Source organism: Clinocottus analis, unplaced genomic scaffold (assembly GCF_023055335.1).
Source record: "Clinocottus analis isolate CAN_PGR_092001 unplaced genomic scaffold, fCliAna1.0.p SCAF_12, whole genome shotgun sequence".
Classification (NCBI taxonomy): Eukaryota; Metazoa; Chordata; class Actinopteri; order Perciformes; family Cottidae; genus Clinocottus; species Clinocottus analis.
Window position 1 is genome coordinate 15,619,475 of NW_027175843.1, and position 21,542 is coordinate 15,641,016.

Sequence of the window (21,542 nt, forward strand, 5' to 3'; positions counted from 1 at the left end):
TAACAAAGTGTACACACCCTCTCGATGTGCAGCTCCACGTCCTGCTGGGAACAGCTCTCGATCTTCTGCTCCACTTTCCTCACAAACGCCTCCACATCTACGATGCTTTCCTTGGTAATGCTGGTAGAGACAGTTGGGAGGATGGGGTGTGAACTACAGATAGCACTTAGAAAACAAACGCATCTGTGTGGGAGGCCAACAGCCTGACAACAATATTTCTATTACACCGACTCATGCATGCAGACAAGCGTATTCATTTTTCATGGCGCGATGTGTGCGGGGTTAGTGCGGCATGTGGTTGTTTGATGTTAGATTTGGGGTTACAGCATAAGCAGCTTTTCCCCAAAATCACCACAAATTGATAAAAAAAAAAAAAAGAAAGCTGCCACAATGACATTATCTAATGGGCGGGGAAGGGAAAGTTGAGATAACACAAGGTTGTGGTTTTCAAAACAAAAATCACAATCTTCCTTTTCACAACCGTTACACAGTTTCTGTTGTGGACAGATTTTGCCGTCTGTTATGGAATAGCTTAACAAATTACACCAAGATGCCACAATTTTCGTAACTTTTAAATAAATTCAGGGCAATGGGACCCTGAAAAGGTTTCCCTGTAAACATATTATTTATTTTCTAACCATCCATTAAATGTGATAGGAGCTATCATACTGGAACCAGTTAGGTTAAAAAAACAAGGCAGATGGCAGCGAGGATACGGTTTAGTAATGAGCATAATGACATTGAAAATGAATAAGGCCATTGAACTATCGATCAAAAAGGGGAAGTAAATTAAAAAAGAAGCCGGAGAGCAAGAGAGGTATTGTTGATCTTTGAGGACACATGTTGCAGACGGGTTTGCGGCTCACAGCATTTTACAGCTCCTGGAAAGTACCTCGCGCAACTACAACAACGCATTCACCCCCGAGGAGAGGGAGTTACCAATTGTACAGTTCATAAAGTAAACTGCAGCGTATGAAGGGAAACCGTTTTCAATGTTGTCACTGTGGTTTTTCAAAACAAGGCAGCATCTTCCCACACGGCTTTCTCACTGAAGCCCAGAGCGTCACCGGACATAAGAGGAACAACAGCGACTGTCATGCAGCGCAAGGCCAGATGGGGAACCCGCTGTAATCCTTCACTCCTGCTCATTAAACAGCAGTAATGAGGGATTGAACACTGCGGTACTGCTGTCCCTTCAGCCACACGGCAGCTGCCGCTATAGTCCTTCCCCTCTAGTAGGAGATCCGTTAGATAAATAAATCCCCATATTAATAACCGCTGTTGCACGGCCCGAAGGCTGGCGACAACACATCCAGCACACACCTGAGGGAAACCGACTGATTAACTGGAGACAGAGTTGACAGGATCACATGGAGATGAGAAATACAAGTTAAGAGGGGAGAGAGACCACTTTCATGCTGAATCAGTGTCCCAGGAACACTTTGGACATGAAAGACACGTGTGGCGATTACATCAGCTGGCAATGCATCACAAAACAACCTAACTGGCACGCAGAGCTCACCAGACTCCATTTCCAACTCCGGAAAGGTGAAAGACCGGACGCCTTCTGGATGATTTTACAATCCTGTTTTCAGTCCTCAAAGCCCACAAAGAAGTGCTCGTGCCAAACATTACCCGCAGGACCTGAGATCTCTCTCAAACTCTCATTACCCTGCAAGACTTTTGACCGCTCCATCGCGGAGGCAGACAAAAAGACAGACACAGATTTAAGATTCAGAAGACTGCAAGGCGGCGAAAACAAGCTTTTTGCAGACCCACCCGATGCTACGTTCAGACTTAAAGGCGTTAAGAAGAGTCTCTTTAAATGCAATTTCTAAAATAACAGCGCAACTGCTCCAGCATTTCATTCACCTCGATTGTATTGGAGTCTCCGATTGGCTACATACCTGTCGAGGTTTATATTTTATAAATATGGGAGAAGTGACCCATGAAACTACTTACAGGGAACATTTGTTGTTGACCAGCTGCTCTCATTGACTAGCGAGGGTTTCCGACAGGGCACGCTCTGACTGAATCAGGCAATTCAGGATTGAATCAAACCGGAATCGACATCTTTATTTCTTTATAAGTATTAGCCATATTTAAGTGTTAGAAGCCACATCTGCCACGGTTCCCTTCTGATTTACACTCCTAAGATACTCGAGTGGAGTCAAGTTAGCAACGCCTGAAGATCACTTAATTAAATAGTGCGAGTGCGAGGAAGGATGACTCGGACACACAATATGCGAAAAGAGACAACCCCTGCTATGTCATAGCTGCATGATTATGAGAGGATTTACTTGTAATCCAGGGTTTTACTGAGCTTGTCAATCACCACACCGATGTGTGTGAAACGAGACGTGGGCCAGAAAGCCACAGGAACCGATTGTGCCAGCTGCTCAAAGATTTAAAACATAAAGTGCACATATAGTTTTGATCCCAGGGGCACGGCTCAAAACTCCTCTTGGTAAATTGTAACGTTGTAGCGTGACTTTGCCGTTTCGCAGTTTTGTTGTAAGACCGTGTCGTCGTGGCGATCGCGCAATCACTTTTACTCGCTGTGTTGTCACGCGGCAACGTGTTGCCCAACGATCTAACCGCCCGACCACAACATTACAGGATTGAGAAACTGCAACGAATAAAACAAAATCAACCGACAGTTACAAAATACAATACCCTGCGACATACGGCAAACTTCTCTCCGACGCGAAAAACTGAAATGCTGCCGGAAATCGCTGCTGCGGGTCGGCCGAGTGCTCAGGGGAGTCTGACACTTGTAACAAAGTGGGGTCAGTGTGTTCAGACAGCAGAGGTCACGACTCGGGTGCGAGCAGCAGTGACCTCGCCCTCATTAGAAACATTTTCTTGTGTTTAGTTTCCTGTGAAACTCAACATACTGCAAGAAATGTCATTAGGGATGTGTGTAAAATGACAACTTATGCACATTTTTATCAAACGTGTAAAACCTTTAACTTGTTTAGACATGACTCAGTCGGGGTTTGTACATAAACCACATTATTAATTGCGCATTCCACGTTTTATATATGTATTATGTAAAATATGTCTGGCTGTACTGAATGTATGTTTCTCACAGTAGCACATAAATAGCTTATTTTGTTATTAGATGCAATTAAATATACTTTTTTTAAAGTCTTTCAGCTACTATGCTGTGGAGACACTGGTCCTCTGGTCGACCCGGTGGCCTCAGCGCTGTGTATGAGGTCATCGTCTGGAACAACAAGGTTGCTCACACATCCCAAAGATGTTGGAAGCTGCTCTGTCAGTGATGCGCTGTTAAAAGCTTTAAATCAAACTGATTCCGATTAACTTTTTGAAGGTATTTACTGGGAGGATGAAACAGCAGACGAGGCTGTAATGCAACAATAGCTGCTCTTCAAGAGGCTTGTTTTTAAATACAGCTGCAATCTCTGCATTGCTTAAGTTCTTTATTATCCGCTGTCTTAACTGCCATTTTCGTCTGGGTGTTGCCCTTTGCTTAAATTTAGCAATATCTGAAGAGGTGCACTTTAAGTATTACACAATAATTACTTTCTTCCCCATTTACAAATATGTTCAATTCATCAAACGATGGAAAACGGATGAATTTGCACTTTTGATGAAATGCACTGTATGTTTCACGTACATCACATGAATGATGTCATTAACGTGTCCTGTTTAAAGTCCAATTTTAAAACAGTTTCACAAAAGACTCCCCTCGTAAACATACAATGTCTGTCAGCCTCACGCAACGTTCCGCCTTCCGCCTTTTTAATAAAGTGCATATCCGCTGATGGCCGCTGCGTTCATTCATTGACAACCAGTAATGGGCTACAATTTGGCTGCTAACATGAATAATGATGCTTGGCTCTGAAGTATTTCTTCCTCCGCTGATCCAAGCTGCTGTATCTGCCATCTCGACAGGAACTGCTCCATTAAAACACTGCTGTATACCGACCGCCTTGTTAACAGCGAGCTTTTGTTGTAGAGTGAAAAATGATTGATTTCCCACCCCCTCCCCTCAAACCTCCACCTCCACCTCACTCAGAATGTGTGAAAACGGATTGGTGGACGATTAGGGACCAGGATTTTCCCACCATTGTGTGTGCCCTCTCCGACAGGAAAAGCAGTCTCGGTACTCACTTTGCGGCAAACTTGACCATCTGCTTGCTGGCACGATCTCCCACTGCGACCAGTGCCTGCACGTTGAACTGCTGTTGACGCAGGACCAAGAAGCATTGCTTCCCTGAAAACAAGAAAACAAAAACAACAGATAGTGACGGGCTGTTTGGATCTCTTTCACGCAAGCCCAACAGGCGTATCACAATAAAAAAGCTGGAGCCCTCTCTGTATCGCAATAGCGCCTTCGTTCAGTCAAAAGTCTCCATGCGACTCCAGATGAAGAGCCCCCTCCGAACCCCCCCAGCTGCAAGGACCCTCCTCTTCATCGACAGGTAAAGTGTCAAACATATGTGAATGGTCCTCTCTTTGAAGAGCACTGTGTGGAGAATGGGTGATTGCTACCATCCTAACACACACAAACACACACCTAGGAGCAGTGTAAACAAGTTAGCCAACAAAAACCTCGGGCAGTAGACAGTGAGACCACCCAGGTACTTTGATGTCTATTGCCTGTGAGAAAAGGGGGTGGGCGATGGTGATAATAGCAATTCCAAAAATCCCACCAACAGATGCACCTCATCCCAGACCAAATCAGGATGTTATTCTGCTTACACGGACATCCTTACAGCGAGCAGAGAGAATGAAGACATGAGAGGAGGGGAAGTGAGTCCTGACTCTGGAAGTTATCGTGAAAGGAAATGGCCAAACGATAATCATTGAGACCCTCGTGTATTTGTAATCACAGGTTTAGCGCCGCGGCAAAAAAGAAAAAAAGAAAGAAAAAAAAGCTGACACAGAGATGTAATAACCCGGCAAGGCTGAGTAGGTTCATTGTATTCAAATAGAGCAACTTCATGGCTGCCAGTAGCTGGAACCCGACAAATAGAGGTTATCCGAGTTTGCAGTTGGCAGCGATATGCTAGTCGAGACAACGATATCAAAAACACCCTCGGGTTGTCAAACTCTGCTCAATGTGGAAGGAATGTAAAAAACCTGCCCTGCAAGTCTTTGCACAATCCCACAGAGGAATATAAAGTAGAAAAGGGGTGAGAGTCTCTTCAAATTGATATTTTATTCCGGGTTACAGTTTGGAGTTTGCAGTAAAAGCTCAACTTCCACGTTGATAGGTCTGAAGAGAGTGTTATCGGTCGTGACGATCTAAAAGCAAGTCAAAGTCAACCGTTGGTGCGGTTTGGTCTTCAAGAGAAGGGAGTGACGTAGAGAGCTGGCTCAAGGGCAGAAGTGAGAGATAATGCACTAGAGTGCACTGAGGATTAGCACTGGGGTCATCTAATCCTGGCTGTTTGTGTGTGTGTGTTTTTTTTTGCACAAAGAAAGTTGAAAGGAAGCTAAAAAGGGGTAGAAGAAGAAAAGAAGAAGGGGTGTGATCTCACCTTTGGCTCTGCTGGTGTGGACTCGGGCACGCAGCCAGATCAGCTGGTCAGCGTTCCCAGGAGTAAGGTCTTGGACTCGCACCAACACCCTGTCTGTCTCACACACACACACACACACACACATACAGAATGTATTACTTCAAAGGACATTACTGCCTCGATTTCGCCACCTCTGTGTAAATAATCTAACACCCCTTTCAACTCCCCCCTGCACACTCCCAAAGGCAGAAAGAAATATGAATAAGCATGCGTGCGCAGACACGCACGATAAAATGCTCAAATTACAGACGTGCCTAATAAATAAGACACACTAGGAGGGCCGCTGAAAAGCTGTCTAACTCACCCATTCTCTGTGGGCTATATGACAAATTGACTCTAGTTTCACCTGTGTCACTCAGAAGTTTGCTTTCTCCTTATTATCAGCGGGCAGAAGAAGCAGACACCGAGGCTACACCAGAGAAAACAGAGCCGCCCTTTTGGCGGAGAACTCTCCGTCAACCCACATGAAAGGCCTAACCCCACCACACACACACACACACACCTCACCCCAATGGTGAGGCATGGCATGCAGGTGAAGGAGGCCCTAGTTTGTTTGCTGCCACTGGAGCTGAAAGAGCATCCAGACAGATGGACGACCTCGACAGGTTCGCCTGCTGCCTCTTTCATCCGGGAGCGATCGCACACTATTAGTTACTGCAATTATCACGGCTGCAATCGCGTTGAGAGAAGAGACCAGAAGCCTTTTTCATGATGTTTATCAACTGTAATCGTATTATCTGTCATTTTTTTTGACAGCCAGATTAAGGTAATCTGAGACGTTCTGGATCAGGATGTCATCTTGTATCAAAACATATAATTTGAGAGTTGCGGCACGTTCTCCATTTCAGGACGCCTCACCACAAGACGGGATGTTAAAAGTGAAATGTGCCGTTTAACCCTTTGCAGCAAAGTATTCATGTTCAACCTGCGTTTACCAAACACGGGGCTGATGCACGCGGGACTTTATAGGAATGACTTACAATGTCCTTGTGACACCGCAAGAAGAAGAAGTGATCTTGAATTGACTTTGCTACACTAGCCAAACATATTCAAATTAAAAGACACAGCAGCATGTAGTGCTGTGTGTTTTCAAGAGACTTCCACTTCTTAAATGCCAGATGATTGACAGGAAGAAAATAATGCAGCACACAGATAAGAAAAAAAAAGCACTCACCACTAATAAATAATATGAAAGCAGACGTCTGTTCAAACCAAAAGGAAGACTTTTTGTTTACTCGGTATTCCGTATAATCCTATTTTGTGAAATTGTTTGAGATAAAAAAATGAATATATTTTTTTTTATACATTTTCCGTGCACTCGGCTGACATTGTGCAGACATATGTTTGGAAAAGAACGCGGCAACAGGGACAGCTGTCACACAATGAGACATATTTATTAAATTGAGTGGTCGGTCAAATGTGATGAATTGAGGCGACGGCAGGACGAAATGTTACTTCTACCAAGTGAAACCACGTTCAACCTTCAAATATCACCGTGTGTGACAGAGAAAAGACTCAATATAGACATAAAATATGCAATCGCATCAAGTGGAAGCAAAAGGTTTACCCTTTTGTAATTAGTACCATAGCAAATCTTGTAAAAGAGTGTTTTCAGCGATGAGAGCGTGTTTGGTTCGCTGTTGAGCGAAGGAAGTAACTTTCTTACTAACCCAGTTTTTGTTGAGACTGAACCATAGCCGGCACGCCATATCTGTCCTTGGCGAAGTCCTGAAAGAATAAAAGCGTGACATTTCATCAAGCGGTTAAATAAAACATCTCGTCACTTTTGAGCGTATGCACACACTCCATTATTCTCAAAACCAACCCCACCAGTTTGATTTCATAAGCGACAGTCTGTCTACCACATCTGAGATAAGAGACAGAAAGAATAAATAATGAGGCTCATCACAATCTTAGGAGGACATTGGCAAACAGAAAACAGAGGCACCGAGTTCAGCGTGAAGGTATTTGCATGCAAACTGTTGTAAAAAGGGTGAATGCAGAGGTAGAGTCAGCCAGACAGAAAGGCAGGGAATTTATCTTAGAAGATGAGTACTGTGGTCCAGAGGGGATACTTACATCTTCCTCCGTGCTCTGCTGTTCTGCAGCCTGAAACACAAAGAGGCGACGGGGATTTAAAGGGCATTGCAAATAGCCGGGAAATAACAACAAGAGGACAATCTATTAAATTCCAACATTAGAAGAAGAAAAAAATACTAAAACATTTTACTTCAAATGGAGCAACTTTGAACGTTTTGCTACATTAGTCATGTGAATTGTGTTTTCCTCTTGTGCTATCAGGGATTTGAATAAAATTAATAAATCATAGCTCAGTCCTGGAGCCACGCCGTAGAGCCCTGGAATGCACTGCTCTCCTGCACGTTGCCCGAACACATCATAGACAATGAGTAATGGCAGGAGGAGATATTGCTTTGTAATGGAAACAGCGTAAGTGGACAGATTCTTTATCTCTGCATTGACTTCTAGGCAAATGACTCCCAGAGTGCGATGAGGTTGTGTCTTGGCAAAGTTACAATTCCATTTCCTATGCAAATTGATATTGGTCTATGGAAATGACTGGTGGCGGTGGGCTGAATTGGAATCGCCCATCCTTGATATGATGCTCCAGTCACATGATGGATGATATTGAATCTTATGATCAACTGGATATAGGCCGGCTATGGCCACGAAGCACCCCGACTCTCACATGACCCACTGAAGTGACAAGTGTCAGCACAAAAAGTGCACCGCTGCGAATAACCAAGCCGACACTCACTCAATGAACATTCAACTCAACTTTCAGGTATTCCCCGAGGCGATGCTCTGCTATGCCACACTGATGTAGGCAGCACCAGCCAAGATATTAAACAGTGACAACACCTGCTACTTCCATGAAACATGCTGACAGCAGGAATTCAGCGGGGAGACAGGAAGGATACTTTGCTGCCTCGACCGATAAAAGCCCGTTGAATCATGACACACTGATGCGGAGGGTGTCTAATTAGTCTCGGATAAGGCGGTGTCGAGCTAGATGACACATTTTTTGGAAACAATGGATGCAGACTAATCATTTATATCCTGCAGGTTTGGCTTCGAGGGACTGCTTGAGGAAACATGAAGGGGATGCATCCAGATACCGGCCTCCCTGCGCTATTGGCTATCAGGTAAACTTAACCAATGCACAATAAATAACGCGTAAGTATTGATACTTCAATATATTTCTGTTACTCATCACTTCCAGCATGGGCGTCTCAAAAAATACATTTAATGCCGAAGCAGCGGGAGGCCGTCACTGTGAAACTGCGGTTCGATAATGTCGCCAGAGAGTCCGGCAATGTTGTTCTACGAGTACATTTTCTGCAGTTGTCTGCGTCAACAAAGTAACATTAATGTCTGGAGTGAAACTGACTGGAACGTCTCGAGTAAATGTGCTTAACTGTGGCCAAAGTGTTAGAGGCCCTGGCAGCAGTGCTGCAACGGGAATTCCTGGTTATTAAATGTTTGTCCGTGGTGGTCGCAGTAACATGCGTTTGTTGTGTACTGAAGTATCATAGCATATGACATGAATAAACTATGTTTGAGTCAAACAGTGCACATAATTAATGTTACTTTGTTAAACAGACATAGGTTAGACTACATCCCGTGGGAATTAAGAACATGCTCACAAATGTGAGCCGTGAGGAGCAGCGGCATTGATTTACTGCTAATTTCTAAACACCAACACCTGTACGTGTCCACCCGAACTCTCTCTCTCTTTCGCTTCACCACACACTCACTAACATTATGCGCGGGACGACGCTGCTCTTGCAGGGCTCCCTCTAAATCTCTCGGAGGAGTCGTTTGGGGACGCGGCTTGCCGGTCGAGTAAGTAACGAGTTGAACAGCGACAACAATGTATGCAATCAGGAAGTGGATCAGCCGCTTGATCGCGGAGGCTAAAGACGCCATCGACGCATCTCCAAAGCTCATACATATCCAAAACCAGTGACATCTGCGGCGATGAAATGCAGACGCGTGCTTTGATTGCTGTCACTTCCAGATATGCTTGTGAAGTACACTCCACGTACTTTAACACGGGCTACTGATCTACGAGCTTTGTCGGATAGATAGAAAGACACACGATACTCAGTTTATCTTATCTTATCTTACATTGTCGGCCAGATTTTTACTGCATGAAAGTACCGACAGATTTTACCAGATAAAAGTCTGATGCTTGTAAAGTGTGTGTGTGTCTGACGGTGTGTATAATTTCAAGAACCACCTCACACATGCATGAGTGTTCAGAGGCGCAAGTGTGTTGTGTACTCGGTGTGGAAGAAAATAGCACTTTGTTTGGGTAGACATAAACAAATCCTAAATGACAGGAATACTTAAACAATGGATACTCTGGCCCCCCCTGCGGCTAACAGACCCTGCTGGACCCACAATGCCCTGCAGGACCGCACGTCACAACCTTGCCAGCTGTAAGAGACGGATGTGAAACAACAAGGGGGAAAAAACTAAACAACAACACTGACCAGCTTGGCCTGTTTCTCAGCCTTCTTTGCAGCTTTCTCCGCTTCCTTCTGCTGTTTCTTCAGGCCTTTCTTTGACTGAGCCTGCTCCTCCTCCGCCGCTGCCGCTCTGAAACAGGAAAAGGTACACAGTATAAACATTTGTCAACTTCCACCTTCTAGTTCTCCTGCATCCCATGAGGAAGTTGTTGACCGCCTGGGAAAATTCATTCTGAGCCATTGCCACCTCCAGCTTCTAAGTCGGTTCAGTACCTTTAATCCCATTGTTTTTTTCAAACAAAACCGCTGTAGCCTGCAGTGTGACTGGAGAGATGAAGAGCGGCTAAAAGCAGAGCTGTCAGAAAGTAAGATTTGCGAGATAAACACTAGAACACAGGAGTCTAAGAAGCACTTTCTATTGCTTTATAGTTTATGTAGAAAACAGAGTCATCCGATTATGATACCATTTAGTTTTATCTGAAGGTAAAGGTGTCGTTATTTGCTAAAACCCACCGCCACAATACACAGCACAACACAATGCCAGCACTATAAGCACACTCTGACAAAGTGACATTTGTTTTGTTGCAGCAACAGGACAGTAGACTAAATCCAGCAGTACACTTATCAAGATGTGACAATCAGGTCAAAATACAACATGCAGAAATGACCAAGAATCTATTGTTTAAATGTTCAGCAAATGTTTATATTTTGTAGTTGATTTGAAAAATATTTACCATCATATATAGTCAATTAAAAAGACTCCCTCTCAAATAAAAAAAGAAGTGCAATGATTTACGCTGGTTGACATTGGTGCTACATTAGGGCAGTAAAACTGTGGCTTACTGGAGGAAGAGATATGCCAATACTTTAGGTAATATAATAAAAAGCTGCAATAAACTAGGTGGACACAGACTCAGTATTACAAATGGTCTGAACTTTGCACTTCAGACGTACATTTACTGTCATTCTAAAACTGTGCAATGGTTGCAGGTCAATACGAGAGCGCTGTTTGGTTTTCCCCAAAGACCAGGTGTGCAGCGCTTGAGGAAGCCTGGGAGCAAAATGGGAGCTGTTCCTATTTAGTCACAGGAAACAACAAAGACCAAAGGCCGACTATACATAGCAATAAAGCCCAAACAAGAAATAAAAGGCACAAAAGAGCATGTCCTTGTCTTCCCAGGGAGGACTGCACACCAGGTTGTTCCCTCACAGCCAAATGCAAAAATAAAATAACACGGTTACAATGACCTGTAAACAAATCGTTTTTTGATTTCCTTCTGAGAAGTTTTTATAGTACACAACAGCAGCTGCAATGCACTAAGATCCCATCTTTCTCTGTCACTCGTGAACATCAATTCATTGTACAGTTGTTTTAAAAATGTAGTACTGTTTTGTTTCACTTCTGCACCTATTATTCAGTTTATTAGAATTTATATTAAGCAAACAACACAAGGTACATAGAGTAGCTTCATGCGACCTTGAGTTGCAGCAGTGTTATGAATCTGGACGAAAGGTTATTATATATATATGAATTGTTCATCCCCAAAATGATCAGTCGTTATTCAATCGCTCACCCCTTTAATTTGTGAGAAAAACTGTTTTCTCAAGTGAAGAAGTATTTCAGCTTGAAACCCTCCTATTTAAAACACCACACAGAAATAGTTGTTACATGGACGATTAGCTAATTGATAAACACATAATCATCACGGGGGTGCGGTATTCCTTTAATCTACCCATAAACAAGGTTCATAGCACTGCCACTTCTACTCATAAGTATGTTTGTGCAGAAACACTTGTTCCTTTTAAGATGAAGATCAATTAAGATGCACTCTGGCTGGTATTTATATGTTCCTCCAACCGGTTGGATTCGCTAAACTGGATCAGCCATCTTGTTTTCCCCTCAGGCAAGTCTGTCTGAAGCAGCCGTCAACAAACAACTGACTAAATCAAAACCATAAACAGACTTTGGGGTCGTCCATTCTCAAAACTGTAAAATGAACAGAAAAAAAACGATTATGTGTCACAGTGAAACATAAACAGAGAATTCCCTTCTGGCAATCAGTAAACTGCTAATATTGCCACTTGCCGAACAGGTGTTTTCATAATAACAATACATGGATGGAACAGTTGACCAAAAGTTTGTACTGAATGCCTCCACCATCCAGAGAACCAGCCAGTGCAGTAGTCCTACAATCATACACTCATGAAACAAAGATGTTTTAAATGTTTTTAACCGTGTTTGAAACAAATATGTGTTCCGTTGCTGGTTTGAAATATTGTGTTATAATGCTGTTCTATACCATAACATCGAAGTAACGCACCTAGAACGAAACAGACAAACTTTTTAAGTGTATTTTTTATCATTATGACGTTATTTTTCCTTCTGGTCACTTAGTTCTCAGACATATTCTGTGCTGTGAACTCCAACTTTAAAACAGAAAACGTCTGCAGTGGAATGTGCTTTAACGTGATGCATGTTGTAAACCAGCATGTGTGTAAGACTACAACTCAAGATGTTATCCGAATGATACAAAGAGTCTGTTACCAATGTCGGATGTTTGCAAGATTTGACATAATTACGTCATTCCCCTCTTAAGGCTTTTGAGTCTGCAACCAAGATCAACGTGGACTAGGTATCAAGGGTGACTTTTTAAGTTTTTAGACACCTTAAGGTACTTTGAAACATCTCGTCCCATATATATATATATATATATATATATATATATATATATATATATATATATATATATATATATATATATATAAACCGTTCATTGAGCGAGGTGGTGATCAGAAACTGAGCGACACTTTCACCTGTTTAATTAAAGAGAATAAATCTCTCCAATGGACACATGCGCCGCGTGTGCTACTCTTGTGTTAAGTTTCATAGTGTTTGCTTTTAAAACATTTTGTTAACGGGAGTTAAACCTCACGATGGCTCGACTTCAAACTGTCAAGATGATGCAATCTTATGCACGTTCAGGTAACGCTAGCGAGTGGCTAATCTCTCGTACCGCTCGCACGCGCTCATAAACGCGAGAGAGATACTTTGGTTACGACACGCACAACCTCCCCACTAGTCTTACCCCTGCGCTTCCTCTTTAGTCTGTCGAGTTATATTCTTGGAGAGTGTGGACACAATGTTTCACGGATGTTTGACAGAGAGAAGCACCACATCAGCTGTTCAGAGCATGGACGTGCACAGGAAGAAAGGACTTGTTTTGACGGAGCACCAAACACCCGGATGCTTTCGGTTCCGGCTAGAAACGAGAGTCTTTAAAGTGTAGTTCCGACTGCCTAACTTGGTCATGACAAAATAATGGAAACACATAATGGAACATGTCTTATCTCAGGTCAATTCGATCATATATATTTATATATATGCGGAGACAATTATGAATAATAAGACTACTTTGATAAGGGAAATATCTGAATAGCATGATAAAATGGTCATAGCCTTCAGAAAGTCAAAATCAAGTGACTGCTTGTGATTTTCCTTTTCTTCTCTTGATGCACTGTGTCCTGTAAGTTATACATGCAAATATATATATATATATATATATATATATATATATATATATATATATATATATATATATATATATATATATATATATATATATATACATACGTATGTAATTTATGTACATTACAGCACATTAAAACATTTTAATTCATTGACAGTGTATGACTAGTTTCAGGCTAACATGCCAAAAATAATAAAATATCTGAACGACCACCTTGAGAAAATCCTAGTCTGGGGTTTGAGGTATTTAAAAAAATGTAAATATCGGAAGTAAGTAAATCAAAATTCCCACCTGCATCAACATGCATTCAAACACCACCATTTATGGTCATAATATAGTTGTTATATATCCACTTTAACACTAAAAGTGACACTCCATGATTAAAATGCCCATGCCCCTGGTGGAGTGCACTAAGTTCATCCAGGTATCCAGTGACCTTTACAGGAATGGCAGAGCATAGCGAGTGCTCATGGTTTGAATACAGTGGGGGGTCATCAAAGCTTTTCTCAGGCTGTTGGCCACAGTTAGCTCCTGATGCAGGAAGCACCCTTCCTGCTGCTCACTTTCCAACCAAAACAATGAAACCATTAGTGGAGCAGATCATTGCCCAAAAGGAACCTATGGTATTTATTGACCTTTCAGCCGTAGCAGTAGGCCTTTAAAACAATATCTGCACTTACTGGTATACTTACACTGTCTCTTATAAGTTGAATACATCTCAACAACACAACTTAAACGAGACCCAACGAATTCTGGACAATGGTCTCAAGTTGCAATCAAACACTTAGATGCACACAAGTAATGAATCCCTAGTAGAAAAGCGGTTCCTGTTCTTTTCAACAGCTTTGCCCTTTAACCCACGAAAACAAACAAGAAACTCTTCACGTCTTCAACATACTCACATGAGTTTGTTTTAACTAATATATTAGATGTCAGAAGGGTTGGAATTTTGCACAGGAAGTTGATATTGGGATTTTGCCAGCCATGGCTGCAGTATCATGAGAATACTCCAGCGTCATGTTGAAAAAGTCTGAAATAAACACGTTTAACGGAGGAGGCAATATATGTCGTCGGCCGGGGAATATTTTCTCATCTCACAGAGGGATTAAAAGCTTTAATTATGAATGAAACCAGGGTTTTCCCCCCAAAGGGGCCTTGAGTACTATTTGTGCACTCAAGCGGACACTTTGGATGAAAGTATTATGTTTTTTTATGGTGATAATGGTTATGTATTTAGAAAATGGTATGCAATGCAGCCGCAGAAGCAAAATAATCAGTAAAATCATCAAAACAAATGACTTTAAAATGTGATGAACTCAAAGAAAAATGGCTTTATTTATTGTTGTATTATTAATGAACAATGTCCTTCATGTGGTCTTTACGGAGCCTTTGCAGAGTGTTTAAGTCATGGTTGAGATAAGATGAGATAACACTTTTTTATCTCAATGGGAATTGTTAAGAAGGGTTTTGAGTTCATTCTATATATTTTCGAACCCTTTTGCTTTATTGGAGTCTGCAACCGTTATTATTTCGAAATAAATCTTATTATCTGAACATTTCAACCATTTGCATTTGGGATATCTGACATGTAATTTATCCACACATGTAATTTATCCCCACTTACTATTAGTTCACTGTTTAACTCTGCATATTCTGTGTGAGTGGTCGTTGATATGATCATAAAGCCTCTAATGTCCCCTTCCTGACGCCGGAGAAAGAAGCAGCTAAAGTGCATTCATCTGAGCACTTGAAGTGTTAATCACATATCTGTCCCTGCACAGACGGAGGCAGCGCAGCTCTTATGCTAATTATGAAACTTCTGAGAACATTTCCAACTGAAAAAAACACCTTTTGTTTTATCCTGTTGCACAGCGAGGGACCAGAGCCTCCAAAATACTCATTAGCCTTGTGGCCTGATGGGGGCACTTAACACCTTTTTGTATGTAAAGAAATGGAAATGTAGCACCATTGGAGTTTTGAATGGATGCCAGCATTGGATTGCTCAGCGGCCATTTGACGACTCCATTCTCCTTGACATCTATTGTTGCCCTCTTCCTTTCGTCTCCAATTTGACCATTACCCTGTCACCAGTCCCCCCAGATTACATCTAGAATGAAGTAAAGATAAAATAGCCTACAAAAAGATTGATGTCAGGGTCTGTGTCCGAAATGTGTCAACTTTATGTCTTATCTTGTCATATGTAATTCCAGCAGATTTATTACCAATGATTTATTGCATGAGTGTTAAACAAAGACTATATGTCTGCCTTTTTGCATCTTTAGAATATATAACCTGCATCCTGAATACTATTATATGTTGCTTTGGGACAGGGACATTTCTAAATTGACCCACTGTGTTAGGTGAATGAGGATACTTGTTTACAAACCATTCACAATGGAGGCCGTATATCTTGCAAACTGAAAAGAAAGTAAAAGGAGAACTTAACATGCTATTTCCTTTGTTAAGGAGCCATATGGCTGCTAATTATTACCAAAGATTTGAGCTTTTGTGTTCTGGCTGCTTAAGATGTTAAAGTGCACAGATGTTCTTGCAATTACAGGGCCTGTCTGCTCAGTCCTCTTTTTGTGCTTTCTAGCCAGATCAGGTGGAGACATTTGGGTTGACTGACACCTCCCACCCCTCCCCCATATTACCTTCCTCCAACACACACACACACACACACAACTCCTCCCCCACCCCCTCAGGGAAGGAGGGGCTGCTTTTAGCTCAAAATGCACACCACACATTATGAAAAAGCACAGATTTTTTAAAATTTATTTACATAAAAAACAGAGTACAAATGGTAGAAAAAAAGCAGCATGCAGTTTTGTTCTTTTACAAAACATCCAGTGTAAATGACAGCAATAAATAATAGCTTTCAGGTAATCACACAGCTCAAGTGCGAACGCACACATTCTACAAACTATTTACAGGTTTCTACGAGCAGCGACCATCCATGAAAACAGAGGAGGGCATTGTATGCCTGAGCTTTGATACAGCAGCACAAATTGTAAAGATGAAAACAGGGAAAATAGATTTTAATTGTAAAGCCGAGTGAATGGAAATGAGGCACTGCCTGCGGACACAATCTGCTTTGAGGAACATCAAACTCACACAAATTGCAACGAGAACACAATTGCGAACAAATCAAAAAGTAAAAAACCCCTCCTTTTCTTTTTTTACATCTGTACAAAATGTAGTAAGTTCTTTTAAATTGAAGCTTAGTTTTTTTTTCTCTCCCACTCCTGAGAGTATCAAGGCAGTTTGACTCTTTGTTAACTTGACAAAACACTTGAGGACTCGGACTCAGTTGACACAGATGAAATTGGCCCTCGCTTTTTTGTCATGAGAGTTACTTTCTGACTTGATCGGCTGCTGGCTGTCAGCGCACTCCTGGCGGATTTCTTGAACTTAACTCCCAGGAAAGCATAGAGGATGGGGTTGAGGCAGCAGTGAAAATAGGCCAGCGCCTCTGTGATAGAAATCCACGTCTCCACCACTTGTCGCAGTGCACATGGGGACGAGATCACCTTTAGCATCATCAGGTTGTCCAAAAAGATGCCAACACAGTAGGGCAGCCAGCAGGAGAAAAAACAAAGGATGAGGATGATGGTGGTCTTCAGCGCTTTCCTCTTCAGAGCCTGGCCCTTGGAGCCTTGCGACAACTTGGCGATGATGATGCAGTAGCAGATGAGGATGATCAGACCGGGCAGTATGAAGCCCACTAGGATGCGCTGGAAGCGGAAAACAGCTGTCCAAATGTGACTGTCTACTTCCGGGTAGATGCGCTGGCAGATGATCCTGGAGTAAGACGTCTCCATGCTTACGTTTAAAAAGGGGAAGTTTGAAGACCCTATGTTTTGCACCCTGGCAAACACCATGTCAGGTACGGTGAGCACAGCTGCAGGCAGCCACACTCCCACATAGATCACTCTGCTGGCAAGCAGCTTCCTTGTGGCTTGGCTGTTGGTGGCCCGCACAACTGCCAAGTATCGATCTAGACTGATGAAGGCCAGGATCAAAACGCTGCTGTACAGGTTCAATGTGTAGATCATGTGCACGGACACACAGAGGAAACCCCCAAAGTACCAGGTTTTGACCGCATCCACGGCCCAGAAGGGCAGCGTGAGGACGAACAGGAGGTCCGCCACAGAGAGATGGAGCCGGTACTTGTCCGTCATTGTTTTGACCTTCTTCTGATAGCCCATGACCACTATGACTAATCCATTGCCGACGATTCCCAGAAAGAATATAATTCCGTAGACTGTTGGGAGGAATATCTTGTTGAAGTGGGTGCTGAGCGCTCTGGGACATGGAACTCCAAACTCCTGGGAGTCAAAGTCAAAGTCTCCAGACTCCTCTGAGATGTTGTCAGTTCTGTTGTCAAAGAACTCGTAAGATATGTCAAGCTGGAAGAAAAAAATAATTGAAACGTTAGAAAACAGTTGAGATCGAGAAAGTTTTTTTTACATTCCTCTACACACGTGCGTTCTGCTAACTTCAGCGTGGACTAAAAGTTTTCATTGAACTTTCCTATAGGTCATTTTCATCATTGGATGTATTCATTTAAATTCAGTTCATGATCAAAAATAATATAGTAATTATATACCACTACAAACACGAGTGGAACATTATTAAAAAAAAAATACATTAATTGCACAGCCTCAAGCACAGTCCTGAAAAAAAATACCAATAAAGGAACTCACCTCCATATTTACGACTCGGTGAGAACGTAACTTCACGTGGCGGGTGTGTGCGTGCTGCAGGGGGATCCGTTGTCTGTGTGAAAACAACTCATACAGGCCTATATATATCTATATATAGGGGTAGTGCCGATGCGCTTGACCCCTCCCCCCCAGGGGGAGGAGCCGCAGCATGCGCTCGTCTCCAAAAACGGGTCGTCTATAAAAAAAAGAAGGACTCTGCCTCGGGGGAGGGTGTCAGTCAGTTAGTGGAACTTTTTTCTTGTTGTCTAAAACAACAAGAAAAAAAGTGCATGTTATTTCGTCACCTTCCAAACAATAACCTTGAACCACGTCTGGAGACAGCCGCTTAAAGGACTGCTGTTTGAGAGTGTGCCAAGATTATTTGGCCACTTTGACTTTTATTTTATGTCACAGGACTTGCTGAATGCTGAGTGATCCAATGCAAACGGAAGTGAAGACCTTTGAAAAACAAGAACCATAACCTTCTGATATGTTTTGGAGAAGAATAGATAGATAGAAAGATACTTTATTCATCCCAAAGGGGAAATTTGTTGTCACTTTACAGAACAAAATAAACACACAAAATATAAAACAACATGGATGAAAGATATATACAAAATGAAAAAAACATATATGTATAATATATATACACTAATTGAATACAATAGAATATAGCCTGATACACATTATTGTTACAACATCATTAGACACGTATTACAGAGTGGATCACACAACAGGACCACACATACAGTATCACACAGGGGTTTCATTTAAGTATAACAGGGAATATAAATCATATTTGATGTGATAACATGATTATTAAACTATTGTAAAGCGCACCGAAGACCCAGGATGGAATGTTGCAATGTTACCACAGCAAATAAATATGCTGTTAAATTCAATGAGGTCACTAGTAATTGATGCGATGGTTCAGCCTGAACAATTAGAGCAATTTTGGAATTACATGTGCTTTCCTTGTGATATATCATCAGCTCGGCAGCAGCCACATAAATCGCACCTCCCTCCTCATTCAGCATGAGGCGAGGACTGACATTTAGATTGGTCGTTCAGGGACTTCTCCCAGCCTCGTATTTCTCTCTACAAATCACTTTATAACCGTCTGATGACAGTTTTCATCAGCGGAGGTTTGAATCCGTCCTCACCTTTATACACACCCTGTCTCTTCTCAAGTGCTGTTATGTCTGCGCTGCCGAGTGCTAAATGACCCCCAGTGGGTTTGTAAAGAACCACACACCCTGTAATGTGGGATTTCTATCAAGCGGCTATCGAGCCTCAGAGTGTAGAACATCCATTTTCTCACTGCTTTACCAACCGTCTCTGATTTCAGTTAAGGTATGATGACAGGGCCGGGCCACACGAAACTAACTGCCCGCCCTCCTCTCAGACGGAGCTGACGGTTGTCTGAAACCGAATCTCCTCCATGTGGCATGCAAATACTCTTTCTATGTCTTTGATGTATGAGAGCAGTGATAGATTCAATGAGTTGATCTGCATCATTGATTCCACTGATGTCTCTTCCTCGTTGTTAAAGGGGTTTCTTAGAGCTGCATGACAACATAATATTTTTTGAAAACATCAGGACATCAGCACATTTCCATAGAAGAAAAACAAAAACATGTACTTCTCCAAATTGCATTTATATTCATCTCCAGTGTTGCAATAGAAGCCTGTTGTTGTTTTTTCCTCCTTCTTTCTATTTATCAGATTCATCCTATTGTGCATATCAGCACTGTAAATATTTGTACAATTATATCAAAGGTTAGTTAAGACATGATTGAGACTGATCTGGGAACCATTGTGTTAAAGGAAGGTTACGGCACATAAAGAAAAGAAAAGAAAAACTCACCACAATTAACCGCTGAGTTTCAAAACATCCGCAGTGAGCTCTGATGACAATTTATACAATAGGGGGCTTGTAGAAATTAGGAAGTTTAGAAAAAGATTACAGTCATGGCCGATTCATAAAAACCCTTGTATTATTAAAAGATTGAATAAAAACCTCAGACATTTGTGTTGTGACTGTACTGAGCAGCACTGGAAATTACTGAGTAACATTACATACGCCTAAAATATCCCCTGTAATGCAAATATTCCAACAGTAATAAAACATGTGACAATACGATGAACGACTTGAAGCGCTGTTCCTCTTCTCTCCATCATGGAACAGATTTCATCTGGAGCCACTTCATGAAAGATTTGTTTCTCCCCCTTATCTCGTATGACAAAACTCCCCCAGTGTGAAGGTAACTGCGTATTTTATTTTTCATTTTCTTTGCAATAAGGTGTAGTTAGCATCGGCGGGGGAAAAAAAAGGAAAACACTCACACACTTTGATTTACAAGCAATCTGTCGACGGTGCAGTGTTGGAACGCCAGGCGGACGTGAGCCCCGAGTAGAAGACATGCAGCCCGAAATACAATTCAGGAGCTCAGCGGTGAGGACTTTAATACAATAGCGAAACATCGACGAGTGGATAATGTAATAATCAGGAATAGTACGGCATTCACAGACAGTTGGCTGGAGACTAAATCCTGTGTGCAGTTGGAGTCCTGAGGGGAGGAACAGGGGAATCTGCAGCTCAGAGAAAGGCCACTGTATTGGTATGATGCTCTTATCAACGTCATTCAGACGCAGACAGTTTCTCTGTTATCTGTCCGCGAGCAGAACTGCATCTATGTGCCGAATGACATAAAGCATTTTGTTTTTTAAATTCCCCCTTACTTTCACTACAAACGGGGATTCCACTGACTCGCCAGAAACACTTCTTCTGAAGCGTTCATACGTTTTTAATCACTCCAAATGTTGCTCAAATTCCCAGTTGGCGGTTGGATTCTTTCGCATGAAACATACATTGGAGGGCAAAATGTTTCACGTCTTGAAAACGCAACTTTGTTTGCAAACCACACAACACCACCAACGACGCAGCATTCACACACGGTCAAAAGAGAGCGGGAGTTAATGTTCGGGGGTGTGAGGAAAATGGCATCTCCTCGGGTAAACTCAGGGCACTGCTTTCACTTTCATGGTCTGCGAAGTCCGTGTGTACACGAGGTTTATCATGTTGTAGGATTTCAACAAAAGAGATCTCCTTCCTTTTTATTAAAGAAGACCTTTTCTTTCTGTCTTCGGCAGGATATCAGCGGCCTCCGCTGTCAGCGTGAAGATTCAGATCGCTATCGGCCCAGGAATACAAAAGATCCGCGAGCTACTTCGAATACAAATCAAAGTGTGAACGGCAGCGAA

The 21,542-nt window shown here is 42.2% G+C and overlaps 2 protein-coding genes across 2 annotated transcripts in view; both read right to left on the reverse strand.

Moving 5' to 3' along the window:
- dars1 (aspartyl-tRNA synthetase 1) overlaps positions 1-21,542 on the reverse strand; it is a 160,791-nt gene that overhangs the window by 13,283 nt on the left and 125,966 nt on the right. Inside the window, exons 2-8 of the mRNA XM_068572166.1 lie at positions 13,132-13,152; positions 10,070-10,175; positions 7,632-7,661; positions 7,223-7,280; positions 5,514-5,606; positions 4,141-4,243; positions 18-120 (exon numbers count right to left, since the gene is read on the reverse strand). Coding sequence (XP_068428267.1) covers positions 18-120; positions 4,141-4,243; positions 5,514-5,606; positions 7,223-7,280; positions 7,632-7,661; positions 10,070-10,175; positions 13,132-13,152 — 514 coding nt within the window. The remainder of the gene's footprint in view (positions 1-17; positions 121-4,140; positions 4,244-5,513; positions 5,607-7,222; positions 7,281-7,631; positions 7,662-10,069; positions 10,176-13,131; positions 13,153-21,542) is intronic.
- LOC137782838 (C-X-C chemokine receptor type 4-like) lies at positions 16,382-18,322 on the reverse strand. Its single transcript, XM_068572504.1, has 2 exons — positions 18,279-18,322; positions 16,382-17,981 (listed from the first exon to the last, which is right to left on the reverse strand). The coding sequence occupies exons 1-2, from the start codon at positions 18,282-18,284 to the stop codon at positions 16,848-16,850; spliced, it is 1,140 nt and encodes a 379-aa protein (XP_068428605.1). The 5' UTR covers positions 18,285-18,322; the 3' UTR covers positions 16,382-16,847.